Here is a 23,808-nt window from a genome sequence, read left to right as displayed (position 1 = left end):
ATGTCAGCATTTTCAATTTTTATAAATAGAAATGATAATTTATTTTTTATTTATTTTTTAAAAAAAAAACATTAGAAGCTCAATATTAGTAGGGAAATACTAAATTGAACGAAAATTACGTGGCTAATGTCACCGTTTCGTTATAAAATGGTCAACACCACCATGAATAAAGACAAATCACCAAACAAGAATAACACAACCATACTCTGAACATCTCATTTATTATCATGGATTTGCACATATGCCATTCGATCAAAGCATAATTTATATAGCGAATCTTTGCATCGACAACATACTTCCTGCATAGCTATAAACACGAGCAAAAAATCTTACAAAACCAGCGACTTCTAATTTAAGATACGATCAAAACATATTTGCTTAATACATCATAGAGCTATAAGGAACACAGCTAACTCTAATGTGCGATATCGCTTGCACCAACAACCTTAACATGAGCACAATCCATCACACCCAGTACTTCTTGCATAATCCTCTGCCCAGCAATATTTAAAAATTAAAATCTTCACTAGGAAGAGATATATTGTAAGACTGCAACAACCGCGTGAAACACAAGCCACCACAGAAGAGTTGATGTTATCCTGCATCCCATGAAACATTAACCGTAACAACCACCAATTCAGCTTTATCAAAACAGGAAGAATGAGAAAAACAGCGAGCATGAAGCATAAAAACAAGTACCAACGACGACAACAAACAAATTATTACCATGCCTAACCCCAAAGAAAAACTGTTGTGAACAACAAATAACATACGAATTAAAACAGCACCGCAAGGGTACTATCAATGCCATCTAAACCTTTATCATATTAGCATCAAGATCACCCTGAAGTATATCCCCAATGGGTGCCAGCACACCATGACCCTAAACCCTAAACCCATGTAGGCAACTTCAACAAGAACACTATTTCAAATCACCAAATGTTATATTAAAGAACCACCCCATGTAGACATCTCTCCATGTAATTGACTCATGCACTATACGCTAGCAAGGTACCTTAGACACCACCACAAGGATGATATTTTATGGTTGAAAACTAAACGACCAAAACATATTCCATTGCAACCAAATCCATTGCGACCAACACTACCTCAACATACATGTGGTTGAAAACTAAACGACCAAAACATATTCCCAAGCATCAGCACGGCATCAATGCAGCATAATCTACTAATCTAGTCAACATGTTTTGGGTGTAAATGCCAGATATACTCAAACAATTCAATTGCAAAACATCATCCCATCATAAACAGAACAAACAAACACTTTCAATCTACAATTGGCAAACATAAAGAAAAATGGGGAACCCTTAACACACCTATGGGACATGTAAACAAAGAGTGTAGACATTACTAGAAAATCAATGTATAATCTCTAAACAAAGTGTAATTGCTTCTTGGAGGTCCGTCATTCAATTTAAATCAGGAGTAAAATTTGCCAAATTGACAAAGGAAAAGAGAGGAAATGATTACTAAAGGTTGAAAAGGGCAAGACATAACATTCCAAGAATTGACACGCCTACATGGCCTTACATAAAAAATTAAATTAAAATAGAGAGAGAGAGAGAGAGAGAGAGAGAGAGAGAGAGAGAGAGAGAGAGAGAGAGAGAGAGAGTAGGAAAAAGTAGGCATAAATTATTTGGAGTACAGCAGCATAATATAGCAAATAATACCAAGAGAATATCTAACATGGTAAACTACAATTACTGCAAGCAAATGATAGATACTTTCAGGTATAGAAAACAGCAAACATAACATGAAAAACACATTTAGTATCAGTCTCATCTCGTGGCAGTAGCAGGGAATGCATCTTAAAGCAGCTACTCATTACCTGCAAGTCGTGCAGCTTGAGAACCCTAACATTATCATCATCATCATCATTGTCCAAACTGCAATTGTTGAGGATAACCAACCATCTTCTTAAGTAGAGGGATGAGACCAATCAAAGCAATTTGAAGCTGCTCTGAACTATTTAACCTAATGCTGACTTGTCCTGCACCTCGGTTGTTCAAATTGGCCCTGGCAACAAGGTTTGTATACCGACCAACTGGGATTTGTGATTGTAAATTGCAACCAACAGCAAGATCACCATGCCAGTCCATAACAGAAAGCCCCAGTGTTGACAAAGACCTCCCAAGAGGATAATCTTTATCTCTCAAATGGGCCTCCAAACTGCCACCATAAGCAACATCACCACGCCCTGCCATTGCACCACCAGCAATAACCACCTTGAATCGTTTACTGGCAACAAATTTGTCTTCAACTTTAACTCCAGCTGACAGGGCATCACCCAGGAGAGAAAATGAGAGACCAGCAGTAGCCATATTTCTCCTGAAGTTACTAAATTTTGTCTCACTTCGCAATGTATAAGCTAAGTCCTTCCCAACAGTCTGCATATCAAAGCCTAACGAAGTTGCTTTCCCTTCTCCATACTTAAGAGAAGTGGCAACTTCCATTTGAACATTAGCATCCTTTTTATCCTTGGTAACCTGACCACTGAAAGATAATGGCATCTTCTCTTTAAGAACAAACAATCTTTCTACATTTAATCCTTCATAACCCACATCATGATCCCATCCATGAGTTTCTAGGACAGGTCTTACAAGCCACTGATTGGATGAATCAAGATACCGATACCGATGAGTGGGATTATCAGAATCGAAAGAAGCCGGCAAGGCCAAATCTGGCATGGGAACAGGAACAGAAGCTGCACCACCACTTTCATCTTCAACATTTTCGTTAGGATCACTTGGCAGCTCCTTTGTTGATTCTGCCATTTTCTTCAACATCCTCCGTTGCTTTTTCTCTTCCTTCAATTGTTTCTTCATAAAAATTTTTTCTCGGTACTCCAACTCATCAAAATATGCCTTTTTCTGAGCTCTAGACAATTGTCCCACCTGGGCCTTCGTCAAACGTTTAAATGGTGGCAAGTCATCAGGTTCTGTTTCATCATCAGAATCAGATGACTCATCAAGGTCGTCATCAAGACTGTCCTCATCACCAAACTGCTCCTCTGGCAACTTTAATTGTGGCCTTGACTGAAGAAGGGATGACAAAAGAAATGGTAAAGGTGGTGCTCTTGCTCGAGCAGTGTAAGGCTTTCCAGGTGGACTATCTTGTAACTTTAGAAGGGCATTTGCTTCAGCCAGAATTTTTGAGGCAAAAGACAAGAGTAACAGATGAGGCTTCCAAATCTGGCCATTAGGCAACACTCTCTGGCCAGCCCTATTTATTCTGCATGCAGAGTGGTTCTCCACCAATGCTACAGGATTCATTAGACGCATATCTCCAGCTGCTTGACGAATGGCTTGCTGCACAACATGAGAGCGCTGTGTGACAAACATGTCATAACTGGAAGCAGTACCATTTGGGCCATCAGGAGGAGCAGATGCTGCATGAGTCAGAACAACAATAGCATTGAACCATATTGAAGGTCCAAACATCTCAGTAATTGTGCGCAATAGTGGCATATCACTAAAATCACGGCTCTGCATGTCTAACCTATCAAGATAGAGCACAATATCTGGTGGTGTTTTATTAATAAAGCGCTTGACAGAGTGCAGAATCTTCTCATTATGTCGTTGGTCAGACCAGGAAGGTAAAAGTCCTGGTGTATCTATCACACGTACCTTAATGCCCTGCACTGTTCCCACAACATCCTGAACCTTTTTTGTTCCAGTTTGAAAAGCATCAGTATTAAATTTAACCTCATCAAATATAGAATTGATTGTTGCACTCTTACCAACTCCTGTCTTTCCAAGAACCATTATTGTACAAGAGAAATCAAGTGGCTCCTGACCTGCTGCTTCAAGTTGCTCAGCCATTGCACTTGCACGATCAAAACTAAATGCACCAACTCGACCACCATTCCGCCCCCTGAGTTGCTCAGCCAGGCCCAGTCTATATAAAACCTGTGCTACAACAACATTATGGGGTGTCTGCCCAAGCCTATGAGCCAACCGTAAAAATTTTACCCTAATCATCTGAAGCTTCTCACGAGTCTCGTCATACTCCTCAGTCTCACCGTTTGAGGAATCTTCTGTTTGTCGGGACTGTGTATTAGATACAGTGCCATTTGTACGAGGCTGTGGCACTGTCCTTGGGGTAGGTTCCAATAATGGTGCTGTACGACCAAGGCCAGCTGGACGAACTGGAGGGTTGCTAGCAGCAACAGGCTTTCCAGATGAGGAGGCAACCTCACTGTTTTGGTCTCTAGTGGCCTGAGTGGTTTCCTTCTCTTTTGCATTGATCTCCTGTATCTTTTCATGCTCCCCGGCCACAGATGATAATCCTTGATCTCCATGATTATCTACAGCAGAAACCTGAGATCGGTCATCCTTAAGACCTTTTAAATCAGCTGCAGTAATCTGAACTGGTATCTCATCAGCAGTAGAATTTTGCAATGAGGATGAGCTTCCAGTAGCTTGTATCAGTTCCCTATCCTCCATGGCGTCATGTATGTCGGGAGAAGTTCCTCCTATTTCACCAACTGCTTCCTGGTCCTCTGAATCTGATCCAGCTTTACTATCATTAGCATCAACATTGTTGTAATCTTTGCATTTGGTACTCTGACCAAAAGATGAACTAATTTCATCACCAGCTGTACCCTCATTGTTTATATCGATGTCAAGGGTATTATCCTTCAAATCTGTAATCACTTCCTCTGGAAGTTCAGAATTTCTAAGTGCTGAATTTTCATGTACTTCTTCACCTGCATTATCTTGAGATTCGCTATAAGGCATAGCTGAAGCATTCAACTGTTCTTTTGTGTTGTTGCCTCTGAATTCAGGATCAAAGTTACTCTCCTTCAAATCCCCAGCATCAAAATCCTGGTTTGACATCTTATTGAATTCAGATTCTGTATTGGGCTCAGGAACAACATCATCTACCTTCTCTGTGCTCCTGTTTTCCCAGATTACACCACCATTTTCTCTTGGGGTCACGAATCCAGAATCCTCATCTTCAGACTTCTCACTGACTAAACCAGAGTCTACATCCACCATGGCACCATTCTCCTGAGCAACTGTCTCTTCGTCAGTATTTAAGTCAGACTGCTCCTGTACGCCATTTAACTCACTCCTTTGTAAACCATCATCAATGATATTGGAAGATTCATCACAAGATACTTCTCTTCCAGTTCCTCCAGAATCAACTCCATCTAGATGAACACTATCAGGTGGTTCCTGCCCAACTTTGCCCACCTCATCGCTAGCAACTAGTTCAACCTTCTCATTGTCTTGGGCAGATTCCTCAGCAACCCCAATAGACTCCTCAAATTTATCCGTATTCTGTGCAGCACTAGGAGCTTCATCAAGCACAGTTAAAGGGGAAGCATTAACTGTGGCAGCATCATCTCCTTTATCAACAACAGCATCTCCATGATTGTCCTTTACTTCCTGATCATCCAAATGATCTTTTGGCTCCATTGCCTCCTGGAAAACTTCAACCTCCTCCATATCAAATCTTCAGCTTCGCTTCAAAATCCTAGATTTGGAAAGAAAATAATCAGAAACCGAAAATCTTAAACAAATAACTCTGGGGAATTGAGAAAGGCAGAAAAGAAACCTTGTATATAACTAGACACACATGATATGGTATACAAATTGAGGATCCAATATCATACAATCAACAATAAAAGGAATCTTATGCAGCGTAGCAATTAATAGATAGAATGGTCCACGGGAAAAGAAGTAAATCCCTACGATGATCAAATGAGAGGCTTTGTATTCATTTCGATTAGGGTTTACGTAACCAAGCAAAACGAAAAAGAAACAATGAAATAAAATGTTTAATAATAAACTTACACAAACAATAGCAGAAACACAAACCTTCTTATTTATGCATAATCGTAGTAAAGACACCCCTTTCATACATTTATTATTATACCTTCATAAGTAAGTGCTAACACCCTGTTTAAAGTTTCTTCCTACTCTAAAATCCAATTATTTAGATTGCTCTTTTATGTGTATCCATGTTCTACTCATGGCAAAACTCATACAACAGTAGTGATGCTATTGATGATGGTAAGTTATTTATGTGTCAATATTCTCTATGGGATGCCATAATGCCAGAAAGTAGTTCCTAATCTACCCAAAACAGTTAGAAGATTGTCAAAATACAGTAAGACCCCACCCCCCCCCCCAACCAAAAAAAAAAAAAGAGGGGAGAAGGGGGCATAGTAAAACCACAGAATCACTATAACACATTCAGTTTAGTTAAATGGACATATCAAAATACAACATTGATTAAAGAGTGAAATGTAAAGCAGAAATTTAAACCAAATAACAATGCAAATCCACATAACCACATAAAACAGATGCGAACAAAAGAGTTTAAGAGCGGAACGCAAGATCAGAAAGAGGAATATCCTGAACGGCAAAATTCAGAATCGCTACCGCTATCGAAACCAGAAGGGAGGCGGTGTTAGTTAGGAGAAGCGAACCTTGGGATTCAAGAGCTCCTCGCTCTTCAGATGCAAAGAGCGAATGAGCGATAGTGTGAAGCGTATTAGGAATTTCCTGGATAAACTAGGGTATCGTAAGATTTCGCTTATTTCACATAAAAATAAAAAATTGGGATTTGCATTTTCTTTATTTTTTATTTTTTATTTTCGGTGAGAGTCGATAATAGTAAAATCTAGTGGGATAATCTATGGGCCATAATACTCTTTCGTGGACCGGACTCTTTTCCTAAATTGAGGGACTGGCCTACTATAGGGTTCTCTCTAAGGCCTATTCATAAGTTCATATATACCAATTCTGTCAAACAACCAAAAAGAAAAAGATGAAGATATCAAGTAGGATGCACATGGATTGGACCGAAAGGGTTTATCAGACTCAGTGGTAAATTGGTAATATTTTATTAGATTTATTTTAAAAACTTTAATTCAATTTAAAATTAATTCGAAATAAAATAAATTAAAGAGGATTCATCTGATATATATTAATGTATATAATTTTATAAATATTATCTAATAAATTAATATAATTTAAGTTTTAAAGATTAAATACAATAAATGTTATCTAATATTTATAATAAAATAAATTATTTTAAAACAAAAACAATAACATATATTGATTGAAATAAAAATATAATAATTTATTATATTTAAATATAAAATACAATTTCGCACTAGAGTAGGTCTACTCAAAACATGACCTAAATTCTATTCGAAAATTATATCAATTAAAAATGACAAATTCAAAGATGATCACAAAATATGTTTTAAATTTGTACCAAATTTAATTTTGAGTTGGATGAACTTAACTTTGACAAAGTTTTATATATAATTGTTAAATCAATAAATAAAAATATACGATATATAGAAATTTGGTTTTTATGATATTTAGAACAAGTCAAAAGATTAATCTGTCTTGGATTTAAACACTACTTAAGAGTTTGTTATTGATCAATAGTTACTGCATGCATAAGGTAAGATTTGAATATTGACACTTACTTAAACGAAGTAGGAAGCTAATCACTAAATCAAACTAATTTGGTTATAATAATATGTAGGAGTTTGATTCTTTAGATCATATGATATTTGAATTAGTACGAACTTATGACTTAATCATTATAATTATAAGTTCATATTAAAAGATGATACACTTGGCTTAGCCACATGATTTAATCTTCTAAAGCTATGTTGATACTTGATATCTGCTGCTAATAACATCGTCACAGTTCCATTGGAAACATTTTTAAAGACGATGTTGCTCGTATAAAAACTTTTTCATATTGATGACATTCTTGTAAATACATTAATAATCTTAACCGCGTTATCCGCATATGGGATGGGATATATGGACCTAATTTTCTTGTATATCATTTTAACATATATTGTTATAAAAATATTGTTCGTAAACCAAAATTAATTATAAAAATCAGTAATTAATGTATTTATATATATATATATAATTTAATTTATTTTTAATATAAATTTATATTTTAATATATATGTATTTTATATTACTAGTTAATTTTAGTAGCACACATACCATAGTCCATATTAATATTACCGTATTGGTAATATTTTGTATGCACAAGATTGATCATATCCAGAACAACAACAATGAAAACACTATTTATTATTATATTTCATAAATAATATCAAGGATTACAGAAGAAGTTTACATAAAGGGAAAGAAATGGAAATTCGAAATCCGATCCAATCATATCACATGCATACAAGTAGCACATGCTACAGCTTTATTTCTTTTGGACATACATATATAACCAAAGTTCAGATACACACAACAGCAAAAGATAAACATGAATAACGTAGAACGAATAATGAAGCTATTATTTTCACGACTTCAAGTCTTATCATATGATCATATCATATCATATCATATAGTCCATGCTCCACAGAGTGCACGGAATAAGTAGCTTCACATAAATATTATTAATTTTTGGTTGGAGGCTTGTGATGGTAAGGTGGTTTGTGATGATAAGGAGGGTTGTGATGGTAGTAGGTATCCTCCTGTGCTTCACTGCTTTGTGGTGTTTCCTTGTCCGTCACATGTGTGGTGGTTGGAGGCCAGTGTTTCTTTGGTGGATAGTGGTGATGGTAGTGATCATGATCATGATCATGATAATGATCAGCCCTGGTAGTAGCTGATGCTACTAGAAGCACCAAGCCTAATACTACAAGATAGAGTGACACTTTAGGAGACATGTTTGATTTTGCTCTTAGATTGTTGTGTGTGTTTGTTTGTATGGTGGTGCAAATAAAATGAGCAATAATGTCCTTCCTCTTTATAGTATTTATGAACCAATCCTGTAATTACACGTGACATCTTTTTTTTTATCCATGGTTGGTAATGTGAATTAATCAAAGTCAGCTGGTTAAGGTGTAGATCAAGGTTTTATTAGCTACTTGTTTGACTATCAATTTATAAGATATGGTTATTATTGATTAATGAATATTACACTCAATCATATGAAGGTGATAAGTCGGACCAATTCCTAAGATTTTTTTTTCCAAAGCGTATACCTCAAGTGTAGTAGGTAGTAACTAAGTCTGTGTTAAAACACTGTTAAAGAAGATAAGATTGAGTAATATGAATTTGATTGTAGAGCTATAATAAGATAGGTACATAAACAGTTCTTAGTACTTTTTTTTTTCTTTTTTATTTCTACTAGCTATTTCAATATCTCTATATTATAGCGCACTTTTTGGCAGCTAATAATTATATTTCTTTTTAATGTTTTTATCAATACTTAGTATTTATTGACCTTTAAAAATAAATGACAATAATAAAAATAATATGAAGAAATTCATTTTGGCCTTAACAAGCATTTTGAAACAATTTTTTTAATACAATTTTGGTACAATTATTCACCGTTAAACATATCACTAACGCTTTCTTTAAGGATTAATGAATAACTATAAAAAACATTAAACTAAAATAATTATTTTTAACGCGTATAATATAAAATCACACTTTACGTTAACAATAAAAAATTTAAGAATGCCTATTTTCAGCATTATGCAAGTTCTTTACCGCAATTGGTTGGCGTTTTACATTGTATTTCTTATTGGCTAGTTTATTTGCACAAGAAATATTGCCATTGACTATTAGTTCGGTGTCTCGCGGAAAAATGGATAAAGATAACCTAGCGCTCACTTAATCCTTGATGTGTTCTACAAAGAGATGAAATTTAATATTTAATATTCAAATAATGGCTAATATGAATCAATCTCTTTTAAAGTGAGGCACTTGATAAAGTAATAAAGTTAAAGATTAATTATTTTTAAATTAAAATAATAAAATTTACATATAATAAAAATTATAAATTTAATAATGGTTAATTTTTTATTAATAATTTTTTTCAAAAAGTTTAAATTTATTTTGTATATTTAAGTCGATTGAGTTAGAAATTTGAGACTGTTATAATTAAATATCTTTTTAACTCACACTATTTAGTCTATGAGTTTTAGCGGGTTTTAACGACACAGGACGGGTTTGTCTAGTGAGCTTTTAGTTTTAAGATGATAATAATTGAATTTAGAATATTACTTTTGTACTTGAATTTAGAATATTTGTTCGTTTTACTTTAAGTTATAATTTAGACTATGTTCGATTATTTAAAGACTTAAATAATATTTAATTATATATTTTGGACAATATTGATTTTATTATTTTGTTTCAAAAAACTTAGTTGATAATTATGTTTATTAGATATTTAGAATTATAAAAACTTTAGTGCTTGGGATTTAGAAATTGTAATTTTTTTGTACTTTTAGAAATTATAAGTTTATTAAAATATTTGTAAATTATATTATTTTAAATATTTAATGGTTTAATAATTTAAGAGAAAGAATAGCGGAATTAGTATGCCAACCTAACAACTCGCTATTAAATAAAATAGAATAAAAATTTGGAACCACTTTATTAAGCGAAATGAGACATAATACAGAATAATACAAAATAGGACTGACTGACTAGCCCATTTTTGCCATCCCTATATTTGCTCCCATCATCAATTATATATTCCTTAAAAAGTTTAGCTAACATCAAGTTTCTATAATTTTATTGGATTTGTAACTAAATCTCTATATTTTAATATTTTGTAATAATTGAATTTTCATATTAAGTCTTTGCTATAATAAAAATAATGTTAAAAAATAAATATTATTTCTAGATATATTATTATAAGAAATTTATTAAAAAACTTATAACTATAAAGACTTATGTTTAATCTTATAAAAGTTTTAAAATTGATGCATTAACTTTGTTTAGATCATTTATATATTTAAGAAAAATAATTAGAAATTTAAAACTATTCTTTTAATTTCAAAATTTTAATATTTTTTATTCATATTTTTAAGTGAAAACATCTGTTTCAAAAATTTATGTTAAAAAAAATTTGTTGAGTTTGAAAAAATATAATAATAATCAAATATTATTAAAATATAAATTAAAAAATTATTTAAATTATTATTAAGTATTTTATTTAATAATTTTTAATAGGTTGTTTGATGATTTTTGTTCAAGTTTGCACGCAAGCAATTTAATTCTATATTGAGCTAAAAATTAAACAAGTCCAATTTGATCATTGAACAAATTCAGTCTTGGATAAAATTAATTCAAATATTAGGGGCTGAAATTTAAAATGAAAAAAAGCCCAAATATCATACCCATGTTGATAAAACAAATAATGAAGGAAATGACCCAAGGAAACCATATGGCAATTACAAACAAATGGGTCAAATTTTGTTGAAGCATGGTTCAGTTACCTACTCCCAATTGAGAAGGAGAATTCAAATTTTACTTGAATTAAATTTATACATTGGTAACAGAAAAGGAAAATTAAAATTGATTTGATGGCATTAATTGTTCCACACGTTACTTTATGCATTGGAGATTGTTAGTGGAATTTCAATTTCATTTAATCTAACAATGCTTTGTTTCTACTTTCTCTTCTCTCTCTTATTTTGTTTGTCATATCCATTAGAAAAGAAGATGAAAGAAAGAAGAAGAAGAAGTTATCAGAGAAATTGCAGAGAAGCTAGGAAGAAGCAAAAGGCTAGGGTAATGGCCTTTGCAGCAAAAAGAAGATCCAAGGCATGGCATGGCTGAGTTCTTTTCCATTAAAGGCAAGATATGAAGAAGAAGCTTCAAGATCACCATGCTAAAAATGGTAGCAATCCATTTCGGTCAGAGAAAAAGATCCCTTAGGTGAAGCTCGTTTTTACTTTTTGTTCATCCATCACAGAAGGTAGCTACTGTAGCTCGTGGAGGAAAAAGCAAAAAGAGAACAGATGAAGCTGTCAAGGATCAATGGTTCATCAAGAATCAGAATTCTTGTTTGGGGACAAAGTCAAAATAGAAGACTCAGATTGATAAAGCTTGATTAGAAGGGATGAAAGAGAGGTACATGCATGTTGGTTTTGCTTTCGGTTTCTCTCTCTCCTCTCTCTGTCCGAACCGGTTTTGATATTGAAGAAGAAGAAGTTGACTCGGTTGAACCGTTTCAACCTTGGAAGCTTCCCCTTCTATAATAAGGGTGAACAGCCAAGGCTTGAGACAAGGAGTGAGAGCACACATTTGGGTTCCTATAACTCTTTGAGCTGTTTATTCTTCTCCTTTATGGCTTTCATTAAATATTTCTTTTTCTCAGTGAGTCTGTCTGTGTTTCATTGGTAAAAGTCAAAATGTGAAGTTTTGTAAGAAAAAGCCAATTAGTGGAAAAAAGGCAGAGAGTTAAAAGAAAAAGTCATTATTATCTTAGAAATTCTTTGTATGTATTTCTGTTTTGTTGTCATGATCCTGAGGGAATTTTCTTGCAAGTTAGGTTAGCACTTTGCGGTTGAAAGCTAGATTGAGGTTTAGTCAAGTTCGGGTTGGGGTAGAATCTGGACTTGTTCCCTTGCAAGTTGGGTTAGCACTTTGTAGTCGAAAGCTTGGTAGGTGACCAAGTCAAGTTCAGTTTTAGGGATAGATTCTGGACTTGTCCCAAATAGTAATGGGTAGTTCCTAGGGAAGAATTGGTGTCTGTAATCAAGTTGATTATAGTGAAATTCTGTCACTGTTGTGATGGAGACTGGATGTAGGCTGCATTGCACTTAGCAGCTGAACCAGGATACTTTTGGGTGTGATTCTCTCTTTCTCTTCTACTCCTTTACTATTTCTATTCGTGGGAGACAAAATTGAAAAATATCTCCTAATCGGTTACGAGACAAAAAGAAAATGTCTCTTGACTAGTTATGAGACAAAAAGTAAAAATATCTCCTGGAGTTATTCTAAAAAGCAGAAAGTAACATTTAGAAAAAGAGGGCTAAGGTTCAATTCCCCTTCTCTTAGCCACTGATAACCATCACAATTGTTTTTTATATACTTTTTATAATCTATCACAAAAACTAAAATAGTTAGAGCTTTCTTTAATTTAAAAAAGAAACTTTGATATATGACAATATAGTCTAGTTTACAATTAAGCCATTATTATTTGTAATTTTTTTTAAATTAATCCCTATAAATATACATCTAGAAATATTTTATTTCTTTTAACTTCCTTTTAACCGCTATAAAATATGAAACTTAATTATAAATTTATAAAATATAAGAATCTATTTATAACACTATATGAAAATAAGCTTTCTGACACGCTTTTAAAATGTGTCGAAAAGTGTTAAAAAGTGTACCGATAGCTTTTCACCATGCTTTTTGAACTATCGGTATGCTTTTGAAAGGGTCACATCCGCAAGCGTGCTAGTTGCTCTATCGCAACACTTTTGTGGATCTATCGGCACGCTTTCTTTTTTTCCACGTTTAAAAGTGTGGTCATAGGTGTTAACCTATAGCTACGCTTTAAAAGCATACCGAAAAAGTTTACATATCACCATGCTTCTAAAGCGTCCCAGATTGTTTGTTTTGGTTACGCTTTTAAAACGTGACGATAGGGTAAGATATGGCTACACTTTTTAAACGTTCTAATAGGATCATGTATGGCTATGCTATTTATGACTACAGAAAGATACGGATACGATTATGAAGCGTGCCAATAAATGAGAACATGGGTACACTTTTCAAGCGTGCCAATTTCCAGGTTATAGCCACATTTATTAAGCGTGCATATTGAGGCCAATAGTAACATATAGCCACACTTTTTAAGCATTGTCATAAATTAGGTCAGAAATTTTTTTTTCATTATTAATCTTCCTAATATTTCGTGCAAAATTCATACATAATTTTAAAATCATAGACCAAAATAATTATGTATATATCAACCAATCCAACATATATATAAACTTTCCCATAAAAGTAGACTTTGATCACAAAGTACCAAAAATCAAAGTCATAACAAGAAAATAAAAATTACAATTCCAAGTGTCACATATCTATTTTCTTATACTTAGTTACAAAGTATCAAATTTCATGAGTAGTGTGATCATTCATTATGAGCTCCATTATTTTTACCACTGTCCTGCAGAATTTTAAATAATCAGAAGTTACTGCATGTTATAAAGGCTACTTTAATTAAGTCCGAAAAATTCAATTCTAAAACCAAATTCATTAAAAATGAAAATGGCAAGGCTACTTTAATTAGGTCCCGCAATAATGAAAAAAAATATTTTAGCAAGCACATAATTGAAACATACATAAAAGTAACTACTTAAGCCACCACATTCTTTTTTTTAGGGTTTGAAAATTGACAAATACCTTGAAATGCTATATAGAGTTATAGCCTTGGTAGAACAAATAACTATTTAGGATGAAAGCACTTCAAAAGTTCTCTTAGTAGTGAAGATACATACAAGAAATAATTGGTAAGTAGACTAAGTTTTCTTCAACTATATGTCATTAATATATAGCAACTACTAATAACGATAACCATATAAAAATAGAACAAAAAACACAAATAAAAAAAAAGAAACAATCCCTATACATAGTCATAGTCATAAGTTGAAATTCAGTTGCAATCCCTTATCAAAAAATATTTTCCAACAACCAATCACTCTGCTTGTTGCAACTGTGGTACTCTTTCCTCTAATTGGAATCATAAACAATCAATAGTACACTATGTAACACCCTAATTACCCTAAATCTTATCTCATGTTGTAAAGCAAAGGATAATTAAAGGTCACGACAATTCTAAGGCTTATATAATAATACATATATAGAAAGAGATAGTAATTCTAGAAGCCTGATGAAGAAATAAACTCAAAAACAGAGTTATAAAAGCGCAATCATTCACACGAAGCTAAAAGCAATAAGGCACAAGATATAGATACAAAATAGCAAAGTATATATAGATATATGAGTATAATAGTTATAGAGTACTAGCCGCAGCCAGTGGAGTTTAGGCCGACTAGTTATATAAAGACATACAGAGTTCTGAAAGCTAAAATAGCATATACATCATTTCTCTCAAAGTTAAGGCAAATAAAATACAAAAGTGAGAGTACTAAAAGATAATATCCAGAAGACTCCAAAATATGATAAAGATCCTTTGCCTTGTTTAGAATGTAAATGGTGATCCGTTTTATAATTGATCACATGTTATACTGTCACTTGTGCTAGTTACCCATATATGTCTTTTCATTTTTACACTATTGAGCAGCCCTCTGTTCTGCATGATTTAGGTTATAACCCTTGATATGGGACTGCTTGTAGCTGGGACTAAATATCATGGAGAATTTGAAGAGAGGCTGAAGAAACTAATGGAGGAAATCAAACAGAGTGATGAGATAATACTATTTACTGATGAAGTCTACACTCTAATTGGAGTAGGAGTAGCTGAAGGGGCGATTGATGCTGCAAACATATTAAAACCAGCTCTTGCTAGAGGGGAATCGCAGGTAGTCATTTTCCTTAACAAGTTGAAAAAGGAGGCTACTTGGTTGTCTGACATTGACAATAATTTGATATTTCAGATATTTCAGATGCAATTAGCATAGAAATTAAACTGTCATTTCATACAATAATAGTAATTTTGAAGCTGAAAATGGTGCTGGGGCATGCAGGTTAAAATCTTTAATGAAATCCTTTTAAATAATTTTTTGATTGGTGCAGGTATATGAATCTTTAATGAAAGTTTTTTCTGACGTCTGAACATAACAAGGTAATATTTATACCAACTGATTTTATTTTTTTAAATAAAAGTGTTTTTCTTTTCCTAACAATTTATCTTGTTCAGTTTGGCAATCTTCCATATGGATTCCAAGCAAATACCTGACTTGTCCCTCCATCTATTGCCGAGTCACCTTCAAACTTTTCTGTCCTTCCTGCTGAGGACGAAAGCTGGTGGGGTGGTAATGGTGGTGGTCAAGGTAGAAATGGTGAATATGAGTTTAGACAATGGACTTTAGATTTTGCAATATTGGCTTCTCTTCCCTGCAAAACTGAAGAGGAGAGAGTGGTCAGAGATAGAAAAGCTTTCCTGCTGCACAATCAATTTGTTGATACCTCGATATTCATGGCCATCAAGGCAATACAGCATGTCATGGAATCCAATATAAAGAACGAATCAAATTCTCCAAGTTCAATTCTGCATGAAGAGCGCGTAGGAGACTTGTCAGTTGTTATCAAATGCGATATTCGCAATGGAAATAGAGTTTAAGTGTTATAAGTATTTTTTTCTCATCTTATTTGCATCACGAAGTAAACTTGTACAATGATTATTGATTAATAAAAGAGTATAAAAATTTTATTTTGTGAATTTGTGAATTTAATGAAATATTTTATGTTATAGTAATTAATTTTAGTATATTTATATTGTGTATAATATAAAATAAAAAATAGTATAATATAACTAAAAAAATATTACTAAAGATCTTTTATAACATTTTTTAAGTGTTACAAAAAATATTTATGGTAACATTTTTCTAAGTGTTACAAAAAATATCTATGGTAATATTTTTCTAAAAGTTATATAAAATATCTATTGTAATATTTTTTAAGTGTTACAAAAAATATCTATGGTAACATTATTTTAAGTGTTACAAAAACTATCTATTGTAACATTTTTACTAAATGTTATTAAATCTTTAGAAAAATGTTAGTAAAACTCTTTAGTAACATAGGGTATATTTAACATTTGTTAAAATGTTACTAATATACATAGATAACATTTTAATATAATTTGATAACATTTTTTAAATGTTAGTAAAAGTCAATTATGTAATAGTGATTCCTGGCGTTCAATGCCCATAGAGGAGTAGCTGGCGTCCAACGCCCATTCAGGGGTTTAAAACTGGCGTTGGACGCCTAAAAGGGAGCATTAGCTCGTGGCTCTACTCAAGTTCAGCCCAAACACTTACCAAGTAGGCTCGAAAAGTAGATTTTCACACTGCAAGAATAATTTATTATTAAGTCTTTGCTATAACAAAATAATTGAATGTTCATATTAAGTCTTTGCTATAACAAAAATAATGTTAAAAAATAAAATATCATTTTTAGATATATTCTTATAAGGAATTAATTAAAAAAAACTTATAAATAATAAAGACTTAATTACAAATAAAAACAAATTACAATTATATAAAAAATAACAAATTTTCATTTACTTGTCCTTTTTCATAGTGTCGAATAAATAACATAATACATAAAAGATAATATGCTTAATCTTATAAAAGTTTTAAAATTGATGCATTAACTTTATTTAGGTCATTGATATATTTAAGAAAAATAATTAGAAATTTGAAACTATCCTCTTAATTTCAAAATTTTAAAATTTTTTATTCATATTTTACTGTTTCAAAAATTTATGCTCAAAAAGAAAACAATTGTCTTTTATATACTTTTTATAATCTATCACAAAAACCAAACAATTAGAGCTTTCTTTAATTTAAAAAAGAAACTTTGATATATGATGACAATAAGTCTAGTTTACAATCAAGCCATTAATATTATTTGCAATCTTTTTTAAATTAATCCCTATAAATATACATCTAGAAATATTTTATTTCTTTTAACTTCCTTTTAACCGCTATAAAATATGAAACTGAATTATAAATTTATAAAATATAAGAATCTATTTATAAATTTGACAAAATTATACTATCTTCGTATTAATTCTTGAAATTAACATATGCATATTCTCTTTAAGAGAAAGGTTATTAGGGGTATAAATAATCTTTAACCAAATTTTTAACTAGATGGAAAAAAGCTTTTCTTTTTTCTTTTTTCATCTGTTTCTTTTAACACAAAAAATAATATATATATATATATATATATATATTATATGTTTTTAAAATAATATAAAATATTTTCAAATCAACATAGAAATTCTAGTAAAATAATGCAAAAATTCTGACAAAATAAAAAAGAAATTCTACGAAAACAACATAAAAAAAAATTAGTTAAAAGATACAGCAACACACAAATTCTACATTTTTTTTGGTATTATTTTCTTGTTTCTCAAAAAACTCCATTCCTTTTTTCTTTTCAAAATTTTCTCCTGAATTCTTCATCCCGTTCTCTTTCTCTTGATCTATAAATATGAGTATGACGACAAACCCAATGCTACCTTTACCCAATTCAAATTCAAAAGTCAAAATGCTCAATGTTTCTAATTTTCAATTTGCCAAATTTAAGAAGAAGAATAAAAAGGAAAAAAAGATGTTGCTCAAAAGAAGTATTAGTTCTATGATGTTTTAGAATATATTTGACGATTAACAAATTTAAATATAATTTAATAATTTTATTAATGTTATATCTAATATTTAGTTAATTGTGTTGATATATTAAGAAATTTTTCTTAAGTAATAAAAATAAACTAAATGTCTTCTTAACTTGAGAAAACCAAAATTTAAATGAAAACAACTTCATCAAAAGCTAAGTTGAGTATTTGACTATCTCAAAAATTGACTAACTAGCTTTAAAGTGAGATTGCACACCTCAAAAATTTAACTATTTTACTTTCACTTACAAAATAATTGAAAGCGAAAAATTACTTATTTAAAAAAAAAAAAGTATCTTTGCTTTTAACATTCAAATTTAAAGCATATTCAAAATGTTAAATCATTAGAAAAAAAGCTTTTTCTATTCTCTTAATGAAATATATAGTACAATACGAAGCTTTCATTTTTGGAAAAAGATGCTGACACAAGCTAAAAGTGTTAATTTTTATCATCTTTCGTCATCCAAACCCTTGAAGAATAAGAACGACCATAGAGAATGAAATGCTGCTCTTTTGTTTCATATTTTATTTGTTCCTATTTATTCTCATCTTCGTTCTTCTATCTTAAAAGAAATCTCATTTCTTTAAGTTGTAATATTAGCAGATCAAAATTCTACATCTTAAACCAAATTATATTTTTGTAATTCTTAAACTTATTTATGTTCATTTAAAACATTTTTAAATAGTCTCAGGGAATCTGAAAAAAATTCTTGGACTCTATTGTAGAAGTTGAAAAAGTCTTTTCGGTAAGTTTATAGTGCAATTTTTTGAACTCTACAATTTCTTATTGAAACTTGATATAGTAGTGATTCTTAGAAAAAGGCTTAAAAAAAGAATATCTAGAGTTCTTAGGTCAAATTGTAGTTTGATCTGAGTCTTGCCTAAAAAAGTCAGTAAAATATCGAAAGGTTCTTAATTGGAGGAATATCCAATGGAGCCACCTCTTAGTCTGAGAAGGCCTAAGAAAATAAAATCTAACATCAGTTGGTAGATATTCAATCTAAGTCTTGTCTTGAGAAGGTCAATTGAATATCTAAAGTTTTTAGTTGGTGAAGTATCCAATAAACTCAATTCATAACTCTAAAAAAGCTTGAGAAAATACTATTTTGTTGTGATAAGAGATGAGTTGGATGCCCATTTTTAAAGAACCTCTCTTTACCAAGGATGACTTAATTAAATGAAGGTTGAAAATGAATACATTTTACATGTATAAATAGAAGGCATCATCTGATGCATTTCACACAACACACAATCAATAATAACAACGTTCTCTTTCTCTTTTATATTTTCTCTCCTTACAAGTATTTTAAGTACTCTTTTCTCTTACTTTTATATTTAATATTAGTAAATATATTAATCATCTCTATTATATTGAGATAGTAATTCTAGTAAATATTACTACTTGGGTTATCTAATTATATTTCCATATTTTATTTGTTACTTCTTCCTTATTTATTTAGTTATTTTATAACACGTTATCAGCACGAGACTCTGATCAAATTTTTAGGAAGACTTCAGGTAACAAATTTTTTATTATGTCGAAACTCTTTCATCTTGAATATAATGCTTTTGATATATTTGGAAATAATTATTTATCATGGATATATATGTTGAAATCCATCTTGATTCAATGGATCTTGAAAATACCATTGAGGCTGAAAATAATATATCCAGAAGGATAAAGTCAAAGCCATAATTTTCTTTCATTGTCATCTTGACGTGTGATTGAAAAATGAATATCCCACATTAATAGATCCTGCAGATCTGTGGAAAGACTTTGAAGAAATGTACAATCATGTGATACTTCCTCAAGCCCAATATGTTAGAGAAAACTTTCTTGACCTTCCATGTCTCGAATGTGCTCCTGCAGCAGCAGTATCGAGAAAAAGAATTTAAAAATATTCTGATTTAATTTATTGCTTTCTTATTGCTGAACGCAACAATGAGTTACTTTTAAGGAATCATGAAGCACGCCCAGTTGGTGCCGCCCCATTTCCTGAAGTAAATGCGGCAATTAATCCCAGAAGAGGTAAATGGCAAGATTTTGATAATAAGAAAAATTATGGAAGGAAAAAAAATTATGATCACAAGAAAGATCTCACCAGAAGTGGGATAAATAAAGAAATGATGGGCAAAGTATATCAATTGAGGATAAATGCTTCCGTTGTGGTGGAAAGGGTCATTGGTCACGTACCTGTTGTACCCCAAGGCATCTAGTTGATCTTTATCAAGCATCCTTGAAAAAGAATGACAAAGGAAATGAAACAAATTTTGTTTCAAATGATGAAAATTCCACCACTCATTATGATTTATCTAATTTCTTTAAGGATTCTAAAGGAAATATTGACTATTTGACCAATGATGGAATAGTTTGATATATATATGTGTGTTTGCTAAGTATTCATATGAATAATTTTAACGTGCATGTACTTCTACTCATTTTATTATTATTATCATTTGTTTTTGAAGAAAAATGGCAATGACATATTTTGAAGATATTTGCCTTGCGGATAGTGCAAGTTCGCACACTATTCTTAAAAGTGATATATATTTTACCCATCTTGTGCCAAAAGAAGAATATGTTAATACTATTATTGGCTCAGGCAATGTGATAGAAGGCTCCGGAAGAGCTATAATTTTGTTTCCTGGAGGAACAAAATTTATAATAAATAATGCACTATTATCTACTAAGTCTCTGAGGAACTTGTTGAGTTTCAAAGATATTCGCCGAAATGGATATCATATTGAAATAATGAATGAGGAAAATCACGAGTATTTATGTATCACAACTCATGATTTAAATAAAAAGATTATATTAGAAAAGTTACCCCCACTTTTATCTGGGTTGTATTATACCAAGATTAGTGCAATTGAATCACATGCCATTGTAAACCAGAAGTTTACCAGCCCAAATGAATTCATAACTTGGCATGATAGATTGGGTCATCCGGGAACAACCATGATGAGGAGAATTATTGAAAACTCTCATGGACATTCACTAAAGAACCAGAAGATTCTTAAATCTAGTGAATTTTGTTGTGCTGCATGTTCTCGAGGGAAGTTAATTTTAAAGTCATCACCAGTAAAGATTGGATTTGAGTCCCCTGAATTCCTAGAAAGGATTCAAGGTGATATATGTGGACCTATTTATCCACCATGTGGATCTTTTAGATATTTTATGGTGTTGATAGATGCATCTTCGAGATGGTCACATGTGTGCTTATTATCTTCTCACAACCTGGCGTTTGCGAGATTACTGGCTCAAATTATTCGATTAAAAGCACAATTTCCAGAAAATCTAATCAAAGCAATTCGCCTTGATAATGCTGGTGAATTTACTTCCCAAGCTTTTGATGCTTATTGTATAGCTAATGGAATAAGTGTTGAACATCTAGTAGCTTATGTTCACACACAAAATGAGTTAGCAAAATCACTTATTAAGCGCCTCCAATTAATTGCTAGACCTTTACTTATGAGAACAAATCTCCCAACTTCGGTTTGGGGGCATGCTGTTTTACATGTCGCAGCACTTATTCGTTTGAGGCCAACGAGTTACCATTAGTTCTCTCCTATGCAATTAGCTTTTGGCCAGCAGCCAAATATTTCCCATTTAAGAATATTTGGGTGTGCGATATATGTTCCCATTACACCATCTAATCGCACCAAAATGGGACCCCAAAGAAAATTGGGGATATATGTTGGATATGATTCTCCCTCTATAGTGAGGTATCTTGAGATACAAACTGGAGATGTATTTAAAACTCGGTTTGCGGATTGTCATTTTGATGAATCAAAATTTCCAGCATTAGGGGGAGAGAATAAGATTCCTGAAAAGGAACTTAATTGGAATGCATCATCGTTAATGCATTTAGATCCTCGATCAGGGCAATGTGAACTAGAAGTTCAAAAGATTATACATTTGCAAAGAATAGCAAATGAATTGCCTGGCGTATTTTTCGATACGAAGAGGATAACCAAATCTTATATACCAGTGAAAAATGCCCCAATTCGAATTGATGTCCCAGTAGGACAAGTAGCCACTGAAGCAAATTCACGCCAGAAGCGTGGCAGGCCTGTCGGTTCCAAAGATAAAAATTCTCGAAAGCGAAAAGAGGTAAATACTATTCCTGTTGAAAAAGACATAGTAGAGACACCTGCAGTTGCCCAAAATTCTGATATAATGTTAACGCCAGAAGACGTTCAGGTACTTGAAAATTGTGAAAATGACGAGATCTCGATAAATTATGTCTTTACAAGAGAGAAATGGGACCGAAATAAGACAATTGTCAATGAAATATTTGCATATAATGTGGCATTAAATATCATGCATGAAAGTAAGGATCTTGAGCCAAGATCAGTCAAAGAATGTCGACAAAGGAATGATTGGCCAAAATGGAAAGAAGCCATGAAGGCTGAATTAGACTCACTTGCAAAACGTGAAGTCTTTGGACATGTAGTCCGTACACTTGAAGATGTAAAACCTGTTGGATACCGATGGGTATTTGTGAGAAAACGAAATGAGAAAAATGAAGTTGTGCGCTATAAAGCCCGACTTGTGGCACAAGGTTTTTCACAAAGGCCCGGTATAGATTATGAAGAAACGTATTCCCCTGTAGTGGATGCGATAACATTGCGTTATTTGGTCAGTTTATCTGCATATCATAAACTACATATGCATTTAATGGATGTGGTAATAGCCTATTTATACGGCTCATTAGATAGGGATATCTATATGAAAGTCCCTGAAGGATTAAAGATATCTAAACCATCCAATGAATATTCGCAAGGGTTATACTCAGTCAAATTGCAAAGATCTTTATATGGCCTAAAGTAATCTGGACGAATGTGGTATAATCGTCTTACTGAGTATCTAGCCAAAAATGGATTCAAGAATGATGATATCTGTCCATGTGTTTTCATAAAGAAAATCGCATTTGGATTCATTATAATTGCTGTGTAAGTTGATGATTTAAATATCATTGGGACTTCTGAAGAGATTCCAACAATTATAAAAACTCTGAAAGAAGAGTTTGAGATGAAAGATCTTGGAAGGACTAAATTTTGTCTCGGCCTGCAGATCGAGCATACAAAAAATGAGATCTTTATTCATCAAGTGACATACACAGAGAAGATCTTGAAAAGATTTTATATGGATAAATCACATCCATTAAGTACCCCAATGATCGTAAGATCTTTGGATGTGGAGAAGGATCAATTTCATCCTAAAGAAGAGAATGAAGATATCCTTGGTCCTGAAGTACCATATCTTAGTGCAATTAGAGCGCTAATGTATCTTGCTAATAATACGCGACCTGACATATCATTCGCGGTGAATTTACTAGCAAGGTATAGTTCCTCTCCAACCAGAAGACATTGGAGTGGAATCAAGCAAATCTTTCGATATCTTCATGGAACGGTTGATATGGGATTGCTTTATCCCTATGGATCCAAGTCACAACTAGTTGGCTATGCAGATACTGGCTACTTGTCTGATCTACATAAAGGGAGATCTCAAACAGGATATCTGTTTACATATGGTGGAACAACTATATCATGGAGGTCCACGAAACAAACGATAGCAGCAACCTCCTCCAATCATGCTGAAATACTGGCGATTCATGAAGCTAGTCGCAAGTGTTTTTGGCTGAGGAGTCTGATTCAATA

General features: G+C 32.3%; 1 protein-coding gene across 2 annotated transcripts; it reads right to left on the bottom strand.

The window, feature by feature from the left end:
• Positions 1-202: 202 nt before the first annotated feature.
• Positions 203-6,781, bottom strand: LOC112743008 (translocase of chloroplast 120, chloroplastic). 2 transcript variants are annotated; one of them, XM_025792244.3, is made up of 3 exons: positions 6,461-6,781; positions 1,850-5,502; positions 203-599 (listed from the first exon to the last, which is right to left on the bottom strand). In XM_025792244.3, the coding sequence occupies exon 2, from the start codon at positions 5,472-5,474 to the stop codon at positions 1,896-1,898; it is 3,579 nt and encodes a 1,192-aa protein (XP_025648029.1). In that variant the 5' UTR covers positions 5,475-5,502; positions 6,461-6,781; the 3' UTR covers positions 203-599; positions 1,850-1,895. The 2 variants fall into 2 exon arrangements, with proteins under 2 accessions (XP_025648029.1, XP_025648037.1); XM_025792252.3 differs by having other exon boundaries at positions 6,414-6,614.
• Between the last annotated feature and the right edge of the window lie 17,027 nt (positions 6,782-23,808).

Source organism: Arachis hypogaea, chromosome 2 (assembly GCF_003086295.3).
Source record: "Arachis hypogaea cultivar Tifrunner chromosome 2, arahy.Tifrunner.gnm2.J5K5, whole genome shotgun sequence".
In the NCBI taxonomy this organism is placed as follows: Eukaryota; Viridiplantae; Streptophyta; class Magnoliopsida; order Fabales; family Fabaceae; genus Arachis; species Arachis hypogaea.
The sequence above is the reverse complement of the archived record's forward strand: the minus strand, read 5'-3'. Positions and strand labels throughout refer to the sequence as shown.